The sequence below is a fragment of the Poecilia latipinna genome, unplaced genomic scaffold (assembly GCF_001443285.1).
Source record: "Poecilia latipinna isolate Pla-1442-1.1 unplaced genomic scaffold, P_latipinna-1.0 Scaffold913, whole genome shotgun sequence".
NCBI classification, from domain to species: Eukaryota; Metazoa; Chordata; class Actinopteri; order Cyprinodontiformes; family Poeciliidae; genus Poecilia; species Poecilia latipinna.
In genome coordinates this window covers 161,435-171,870 of record NW_015113529.1, presented here as the reverse complement: position 1 = coordinate 171,870, position 10,436 = coordinate 161,435, and the positions used below count along the sequence as shown (strand labels likewise).

The 10,436-nt window shown below is 37.3% G+C and overlaps 1 protein-coding gene across 1 annotated transcript; it reads right to left on the bottom strand.

The window, feature by feature from the left end:
* Positions 1-2,048: 2,048 nt before the first annotated feature.
* LOC106957531 (homeobox protein Hox-D9b-like) lies at positions 2,049-7,552 on the bottom strand. Its single transcript, XM_015048912.1, has 2 exons — positions 6,543-7,552; positions 2,049-5,165 (listed from the first exon to the last, which is right to left on the bottom strand). Exons 1-2 carry the CDS (start codon positions 7,237-7,239, stop codon positions 4,921-4,923), a joined length of 942 nt encoding a protein of 313 aa, XP_014904398.1. The 5' UTR covers positions 7,240-7,552; the 3' UTR covers positions 2,049-4,920.
* Between the last annotated feature and the right edge of the window lie 2,884 nt (positions 7,553-10,436).

Here is a 10,436-nt window from a genome sequence, read left to right as displayed (position 1 = left end):
TATATATATATATATATATGAAATAAAAAATAAATTAAAAAAAATACACTCATAAATCTGTGAGTGGACTTTTGTACAATTATCGATGCAGAAACAGCTAAGCGGATGGACTTAGTCAAATTATTTTATAAGTCACTAAATGAATGAATAAATTCGGAAAAATATAAAAACTTGCCAAATTTACGTAAGTCCAATTTAAATTTCTTGGCGGGCTCTTTGTGCACTTTCGCCAAAGCCTGTACAAACAGCGCGATGGAAATTAAACAATTTAATAATGTTTAGACGGAAAAGTTGTTGGGGGCAAATAGAAGTAATCTGTAATCTGGACTCACCTAGTTCCTGGATTTTGTGTCTGTTTAAAGACGATCGGGGCTTGTCCATGCGGTCCGCGGTCAGACAATGACTTTAACATTTCTGTGGACATTTAAGCTACTGGGAAAATGTCTCCAATAAAGCCATCTTGTCGCGCTGCCTGTCTGGCCTAAATGACTTTATGGTGCCTCGGTGTGTGTAGGTGTGTTGGTTTGACAGCAGTAGAGTTGTGGGGGAAAGTCACGTTTATTCTACAAATGCAGCCTCGCTGTTGTTTTATGATCCTGCAGCAGCATAGGACGGGATTATATGGACGCAATAAACGGGGGAAACTGGAGGTACTGCGTTGACTTTGACAAAACAACGAGACAGAAATGTGTCTCTGAGGGATAAAACCCACAACACACATACCTGAGAGCATGGAAATACCTCGGAATCTCTTTATAACTAGAAACATGTTCATGAGGAGTGTTGCTCTAGAAAGCATGGGACATGACAGCTTTTACTTATCGTACAATAAAAGTGATGGAAATTTGGGGAAAAGTCAATATTCAATCCAGCTCTGTTGTTTACGTCACCAAAACTTGGCCTAAATCAACAACGATACATTTTTTTAGTTTATTCTTTACAACGCAGTTCGAATTTTTAGTTTCACTGTTGACTTCAGTTGATACAACATTGATTAAAGTAAATTTATATTTCAATATTCAGATATCTTATGCAAAATTGGATTCAAAATGTCCGAATCCATGCAGTCGCAACTTCCCTAACATTCAAAACATATCAATTTAGATAAATCAATACCAAATACATATAATTATTAAGGATACGGTATCCCATACTGCTTCAGTCTGAAGTGCATACAACAACGTTTTATGGAGGCAGAGCATCCTACAGAAATCTCTCTGGGTTCTCCCTGATTCATGAAGTCACCTGGTGTATGCTTAATGATAACTTGTATGGGATCATCCTATAAAATATAAATGAAATGTTGATAAACCTTTAAAACCTATTTTAATAACTTGGCATTTAAAACAGTTCTGTAAAAACCACAGCACAGACCGGTTTGTTGGCAAGAACTAACATCAGTAGCTTAGACTTCACTAGCAAGTTTAACCCATTCTTAAACTAGTTAAACCATACACCTTTGGTCATCTAGTAAGACATTTTTAAATTCCTTTCAAATATGACTTTCCACTTATTTTCATGACAACCACCACTCAGATGTGTCAAGTCTCTTAATTAAAAAGCTTAACTTGCTAGCAAGTTATACATTGACATTCGTATTAAGTTTAATAAATGAACATTTGTAAAATGTTAGTGAAATACTAGCTACATTTCAACACCTGTTTAAAAAATCTTTGCTAAAGATGAGGCAACGAATCAAGCTTAAGAACAACTTGCTAGTAACAAATAAACATTGATTACTGCTGTTAGCTCCAGTGCTGTCAAGAAACTACACAAAACTGGACATGTTTTTGGTTTGTTTATTTGGGTGCAGTTTCTCTGCCATGCATTACTGTCCTTATCAGCATTGGAGTTGCTGGACACTGCACATGACAAATGAGAAAAAACGGTTCCCATCATCTTCACTTAGATGAGTTCCATCAGGTGTTTTTTTTTAACCACAAAAGAAGTTGATGCAGTTATAATTTAGTTTTTTAGCATCCCATTTACAAACAAATATGTATACAATAAAACATAAATATAAATAAATTAAATATGTACTATTCAAAACTGCTAGAAATAAATGAGATGAAGCAAAAGAGAGAGACAGATTTAATAAGATCATTGTTGTGTTTTATTTAAAAATAAGCACAATGAGCAGCATATTTAAAGATGAAGGCCTTACTGATCGAACCTTCCAGTTAAATGAAAACAATTGTGTTGTTCTGAGTCCACCTCTTCATCATGACAAAATATCCTTCAAATAAATCTAGAATATACGGAAGAATTAGTCTGTCAAACACCAAGAGTCTCGCTCCAACGTGAAGCTTTCAGATCTAATCTACTCAAGCAAATAATCCTAGCTAGGGCTAAATGAAAATATTTACTCTTGTATTTGACAGGATAATCCTTTCACTTCCAAAGCAATCCTAATAATGTAACTTTATTGTCTAAATCTGAGAGATTGTGCGTGGTTTTCCCATATATGGTAATCTCTGTAAACCATCAAACCCAAGCTGTAGGATTTTGTCTCGCCATGTAGCTTAGCAATGACTGGTGTGTGTTTGAGTGTGGAATAAAGGTATGACATCATATATCAACAACAGCATCAATGACAACAATAGCAACGACAGTAACAACAAGGAAATATGTCCATATAAGGCAACATGCACACTTTGGAGAAAACGAGACAGGGAAGGGATTAAAGTTCTACTTCTGATTTTAAGGGACACCAGCGTTAGCTGTAACACAGAGGGAAAACCCATTTCCATTTTCTGAGTGTGACACACACACTGATACATAAAATATACTCTTTCACCCGTTTTTAATAAAAAAAAATTCACTGCATTTCTATACAAAAATGTAGAAGTTTGATTATTTTTTTGACAAATGAATCTTAAAACTCAAGATATGCAGATATTGTTTAACTCTGTCTTCAAAAAGACACTTTGTTAAACATAGACAGATGTTTGTGTTTTTATGTCACTTGAGAAAATTTAAACCATAAAAGGTATTCAAAAAGTCATTTTGAAAACCTAGTTGCAGCTATTGTAATTAAGATAAAAGTGTTTCTTTTTGTAAGCAGATGCCTTCCAGGAGTCCTTGTTTTAAAGTTTCAGCTGTTAAAGTCGTTTTTACTGGGCGACAGGTCAGAGTTTCTGCAGACACAGTTGATTATTTTTCAAAACAAAAACAACAAAAATAATCTCATAGATGTTATATTTTTGCTAACTGCATTTGAAACCAACACTGAAGCTTAATGGATTTACAAACCACAGCTTCTCAAATGAAACCAATCCTTCAGTGGTGCAGGACCAACAAAACAGACTTGTACGTGTTATTGGCTAAGTGACCATGTGAATCCCATGAATGTGAAAACATAGCAGGAATGGAAGGAAGCATAATATGATAACTCAAACACAGGGGATATTAAAATATTTCACAATAAATTGTCATCTCTTTTCCCTTGTATCACCTTATTATTTGTTTTTAAGCCCATTTTCCATCATCAGGCGGTGCTGATGCTCTGCTGGGACTAATTTTGGAGAGATGCCTTCAAGTAAGTGGTGTTTATATTCCTGCCGCACTAAAAGCCATTTTACAAAGAGCGTGATAAATTCAGTATTAAATCGTGGTTGTATTTTTCCTGAAAGAACAGCTTACATCAAGTCAAAAAATACTTCAAGTGCTTCCAGTTTTAGACATGAGAGATAGTGCCTGACAAAGCTTAAACTTTATTGGTATTTTATCACAACCACACACTGCAGAGTTTTGGATTGGGATTGTATGAGCTAGTCTGACACAAAGTGGTGCATAAATATGAAGGGGAATGGAAAATGATTGTGTTTAATATTTTTCACAAATGGAAATCTGAAAATGTGGCAGGAATTTGTACTCTGGACATCTGGAGAAAAGAAGTCCGAAAGCATGATACGACCACCATGTTTTCATCATGGGGATGTTTTTTTTTTTTTTTTTACCTGCTCCTTTGTCTTCTTCAGAGAGGTACAAAACATTGGTATGTCCCAAATACAACGCATATAGGCGCCACACTGGAGTGCTCCAAAACGAAGGCAGAAAATTACTTCTTGTCAGCATTTTCTGTGTTTACCAGCTGTTGAATGTACAAATATGATAAATAATTGCCCGCCCAGGCATCATATAACAGTAAAGACAAAAAACTGATTCTATCAATAAAATAAATTCTTGTGTTTGAAAATTTCAATTTAAAGAAAATCTGGATTATTTTCTATCAATCTTCTTCCTTGGGTCTCCATAATTCAGAGTGATGCTATTTGTAATTGTTTTAAGAAAAAAAAGAGGAAAAAGGTTAAAATCAGAAATCAAATTTGGTATGAAAAAAAAAATGAAATTTTACTTTTAAGATCTAAAAGGTTTTAAAACAAATTGCTGCCTCTGTTTTCATACTTGGATTAACAAAACAAAACAAACCAAAAAAACATGTGAAATTTGTCTTCAACTTCATAATTCTGCAATAATTTGTGTCAGTTTACCACAAATCAAATCAAATCTCATTGAATTAGACAAAAATCTGTGTCTGTGGTAATGGTGGAAAATTTCTGTAGTTAAACATATTTCAACTTTAAGGTCAGGCAGTTTTTGATTGCTTTTTTAAGTGTTAATTGTTTCATGTGTTTTTAATTTACATCAGATCCAGATTGTTTTCACAGTAAAACACATGGATGGGAGATTTCTGATGATTTAAAAAATGAAGGCCTGATGGCACTGAGGTGTTACAACGCATCCTGATCTCCCCTGTAGCAGTTTTAAGGGCAGGTGACGCTGAGCATCATGGGGCTCTGCGTTTTGTTTAATGAGCTAGCTTCAACACCTCTTCCCCTCTACACCTCCATCCCATGGAGGAGATAAAAACAAAGACAAAATATATTTATTTATATATATACTTATCCTCCAGAGCCATCAGTCATTCATACTCCTCCTCTCCCGGATCATCAGCTTCTTCATTTTCATCCGCCTGTTCTGGAACCAGATTTTCACCTGTCTCTCTGTCAGATTTAAGAGTCCTGCCACTTCCAGGCGCCGGTCCCTTGTCAGGTACATGTTGTAGAGGAACTCCTTTTCTAGCTCCAGGGTTTGGTGCTTGGTGTAGGGGCACCTCTTTTTACGAGTGGATTTGGCGTGGATCCAGCTGGCTGATGGATTTTCTGTGAAGAGACAGGGCACGTTCTTTAATTAGGCCACTCACACTGTGGTGTTATTCCGTCTAGCTAGTGTGTGTTTGTCCGCTGTGAGAAACTTTAAGAGCCTGCAACTCTTGTTTCCATTAAAGAGTGAAAAAGAAAGACAGAAAAATAAATCACTTTTTACACCAAAGTTACTGAAGTTCAACTAGTGTTAAATGGAGTCAGATGTGTGTTAAGCAGTCCTTTAGTCCTGGAATAAAAGCCTTTTTAGACCATCTTGAATCAGCAGCAAGTTTCACATTTCATTTAAGATGGACTTCATAAGAAAAAAAAAATCATGTAACTGATTAAAATAATATAAAAATGTATTCCCAAAACCTAGCTTGTTCTTATTTAACTAAATTTTAGTTAGTCATAAGTGTTTAATTTCTAAAATATTAAACACTGTCAAAATGTCAAGCTTGTCCTCCAGTATATTGTTTCTTTTTGTCATGGTAGTGGTTATTTTTATAATTTTACATATATTGTTTCTTGGTTTTTAAATGTTATAACTACAGGTAATACAATAATATAGTGTGCTAATTTTCCAGTTAAAAAAGGAACAATGTCCTTAATTTAAGAATTAAAAATTCATAAATAAAATTGAAAAATAAATACAAAGAGGCAGATGGAACACCTAAACATAAAATTTAATACTTATTCTACATAGATACTCGCTGAACTGACTGAAATAAACAAAATTAAAACTGAATTAAATTGCGTCTAAAAAACATCTTCCGTTTTTAGGATTTTTCGATCTCATTTATTTACTTCTTTTACACGTCTACTAAATCTTAGTGCCTTCAATAAACATTTATTCATAGACTATATCTTTACTGTTATATTTTTAACTTACATAAGGACAACACATCAGCTAGATGTAGCGTTGGTCGTTGGCAGCAGGGCTTGTACACAATGACAATAAAATCTTAAATAAATAAAAAAAAGTCAACGTTTAATTATATGTAACCTCTATGTCATAATCAGATATAAAACACATTTACGTAATATTTCAAAAACAGATAATAATACATGTTTTAAGCAAAAGCTTTGCATTTGCGGGAGAGAAACGCATTCAGTCAGAAAAAAAACCTCTCCAAGTCAACCTGCTAATCCTTTAGTGACAAGCTGCTAAATAACAATAGCCCCTTAATTATTTTAATGGACTACAAACTTTTATATTTTGGCGTTTACAAGACGTTTATAGGTCTATAAAAGTTGGTCGCACTCACCTACAGACAGCCTCCCCCAACCCCCCACACTCCTTAGAAACACTCTCACACTTTGAGCCACACCTGTATATTGACTTTTCTTACAGCTAATAAACATTCCTTCATTTCGGTTTAACGGCGTCTGTACCCGGGTCGAGCTGCTGCTGCTGTCGTGTATTTCTCTCCTCGTCCTCCTTCTTCGGCTCAGTCTTCCTCCCGGGCTCTTTCGCCGTCCCCAGCCGCTCCAGGACCACCTCTGCCGGGTTAGCGAAGCTGGACTCCTCGGCGCTGTCGCGGGACGGCGGCGAACTCTCTGGTTTAACCGCGTCATAGGTGGGGCTGGGATTAGACAGTTCCCCTTGAGTGGGGAGACATGCGGGGAAACTGGGTGTAACCTGCGACAGAGTGGTCTCCGAGGCCGGGCTCATCCCCTCCCAGCAGCGGACGAACCTGCTGTCGGACGCTGCCGCGGACGCGAGGTGCTCAGCGTGGGTCTGAGCTTGTGGGCCGTAGTAAGAGTGGTGGTGGTGACTCAGGAGGGGGTGTGGATGAAAGAGTCCAGGGAGGGAAGCACCGGATGCGCTTTGTAGCTGGGAAGACGTCGGGGTGGAGATAGACGTGTTTGTCCAAGGAGAAAAGCCATTCAGACTCGCTTTGCTGGAAAAATTGGAAAAATCCGGGATGTGTGAGACCAGGGTCCCCTCCTCTTCTTGCTCCTGCTCCGCTGCCCGGGTAGGCTTCGTGCACCCGGCCGTCGAACCCTGCAAACTGCCCGGGATAAAATGCGCACCGTACGCCTCCTCGGTTTGGACACCCATTATGGAATAATAATTCGTTAGCGACATGTTTATTTTATTATTTCAATAAAAATACACTTAAGTGCGCCTGTAAAACCTTAGATGGGCTGGTATAGTGACTTGCATCCTCCCCTAAAATGGTAGTATTTTTTTCTCCTGCCCTTGCCGTCCTCTCGGCTGCCAATTGGTTACACTGTGGATCACATGATTAGATCGTATTCAGTCTGGATGGGGAATAAATCAAAGCATTCTTTTGTGCTCAGAAATGTAATATAAAGCAGGCTGCTGCAGATCTGACAGAATGTAGCATTCACATTTATGCAAATACAGCTACTGTTTCAAAGCCAAATAAAAAATATGATTAAATAAATAAACTCCATAAAAAAATAAAGTTTTAAGGCTAAAAACTTAGCTCTAAAAAGAACGCGTTGACGCCTCTGACAGGAGATTTTCTTGAAGCAAGATTAATGGAAATGTTATTCTTTGGAAGTAAATTCATTGATGCGTCAAGTTTACAGTTAATTTCCTCGGGTTAAAATACTTATGAGCTGGACCAATATATGTTTTTGTTTATTGCTCAGTGAAATAACGTGTGCTATGAAATGGGGCTTTTTAACATAAGCGAACCTAAACTTTGATTGAACCCATGCCGAAATGAACATTGGACATCTTGTTTTTCGCTTGGTGGTAAAAACAGAACAATAAAATAAAATAATATTTTATTTTATTGAAACGTCAGTACTGCGACTCTCTACACCGCTACGTGTTCTGCTATTTTTGTATAATTTACTGTATAAACCCACAACCACGCACTCTAGTGTGTTGCATTGAGTAGAGAAGCACCACTGGATCCTTTTGTAAAGTGTTGCGGTGTTTGATTCTTTACACCAAACTGCAGCGTTAATAATACGCTATGTATAAAATTGTACTGATTATGATTTGGTGTTATTTTGACATACTGAGCAGAAACTGCAATGTGTTGGTAATATTTTTTAAAAATTTTTTAAATGTATTTTCCCTAATGTTTTACAAACATTTGTAATGTGCGCATGCGATTAAATTAACACAAAAGAAACACACGTTAATTCTCTGTTGGTAACTAAATTTGAGTCTTTATTAACAAGCAGACTATGATTTAACCCTGTTAATAAGACAGTCATTTTTGAAGGAAAACTAATTCAGCGGCGAATGACTCGTCAAACGATTTGCGGCATCGCAGGGGTCTCTGTTTTTATTTTTTTTAACGATCTCGGGGACCATCACGCATCATAGACTTGTTAGTTAAAAAGATTAATCTGGTAATTTTGTCTAAGAGCCCTTCAGTTCAATTCCAGTTTACCTACAATTCTACTTTGGTAAAAGAAAATGGTACAATTAAATGGAAACAATTTGTGTAGATAATTAATTCTGAGAAGAATGTTTAATCCCCAATTTATTCCTGCAAAATAAGTGCATGCATTTCAATCCTTGGTCCTCCCTAACACATTATATTTATGAATTATTACATTTTATGTTAGTTATGTTAGTGAAAATGTAGGTTTTATAGTCGGCAACAATTGTTGTCGGTGGGAAACTGCATAGTCTAAATTATACAAATCTGGCATTTACACATAAATGGACTAAACTTATATAGCGATTTTCCAGTCATTTTGACCACTCAAAACACTTTACACTGGAGTCACATTCACCCATTCGAACTCACAAACATTTATACACCGCTACGCAGGTAGGCAATTTGGGGTTAGAATCAAACCTACAACCTTCTGAAGGCAAGACAACTACTCCACACAGCCACCGTCTTTTTAACATAGAAAAAAAGAAATGAATTATGACATGCATAACCTATTATAACAGAATGGTTACAAGAGAGTTCAGAAATATTTTGGATAAAGATTCAATGTCTGCAGATGTCATAGTCTCAAGTGACCCTTAACCTCATTTGGTCATTTCATCAATGAGGCAAAGTCTGGTAAAAATGTTAGTACGAACAAATGTGCATCCAGGAGGAATTTCTCCCTGTTCTACTAGACCAAGAACTACACCTTGGCTCTGTCCAAAACTAGTTTCAGACAGAGCCAAGTGGCATCATCTTGTGTCAGTCATTCAGTGCATAGTGTAAAAGGATCGCCTTTTGGGAGGGTTGGGGTTAGCCTCCTAGGAGGGGTTCAACTGTGGGAATGCCAGTGATGTAGAACAGTGGTCCCCAAGCCCCGGTCAGTGGACCAATTGGTACCGGGCCGCGCAAGAAATAATTAAATATTTCCGTTTTATGTATTATTTGAGTCTGGAGGATCTTTTATTTTGAAAATCCTTTAACCGGATTCTCTCAGTTACTTGTGCGCCAACACTGAGCCCACAAGCAGCAAAATGAGTAAGAAACAGATCAGATGTCTTTGGAAAACTTCTTTCCAAAGGGGAAAAGGCCTTGAGAAAAGACAGGAGGATGGATTTATCCCGGACCGGTAGGTGAGTCCCACATCAAGCCTCTCTCTGTAACATGCGGCGACCGGCTGCTAATGAGGCAATGAAGCTTCAAACTGCTTCGCCACGTAGAGACATAGCAGTCTGTGGATATAAGCGACACTTGGGGTGTCATTGTCTCCCATCACTCCCAGATGGGACCGTCTCGTTGCAGAGAAACAAGCTCAGGGCTCCCGTTAGTCATCGTGAGTTAAAATTTTCACGAAAGTAAAATGCTCGTTTTTGTGGCGCTTCTGTATCTTATTTTGAAGGGATATGTAAACGTTACCATAGCGACCAGAGTCAGAGCGTTTGGGCAGTGGTCAAGAGGAGATGAGCAGAGCTTGTGAGTCTTAAGTCTGGTTTAGACGGCAAGATTTAAGAATTGTCGGCCGATTCTCCAAACCTCTGTGACCACAGAGCTGATAAAAGTACAACAGGTTCGATCGGTTCGTGTCTCACGGCAGGAGCAACAAACCACACGAACCGATTCCAGTCAAAAACATCGCGATTCCAGAAGAAAATCCACAAAACTCCCAATATAGCATACCGGAATTTAGAATAACCAAACACGGATGATGATGTAGAAGCAATATCAGGATGCGGAGTCATTTTAAGAGATAAAAGATGTAACAAAAAGAAAAGGCGTTTGATAAAAGAGATGGGAGCAGCGCTGTATTTGCTGCACTATGATTTGGAGGTGACTGTGTTTTTTCATAGTTAAAATTTTTAACTGAATAAACATATATAATAATGACCTTTACACATAATAATAAACATTTCCA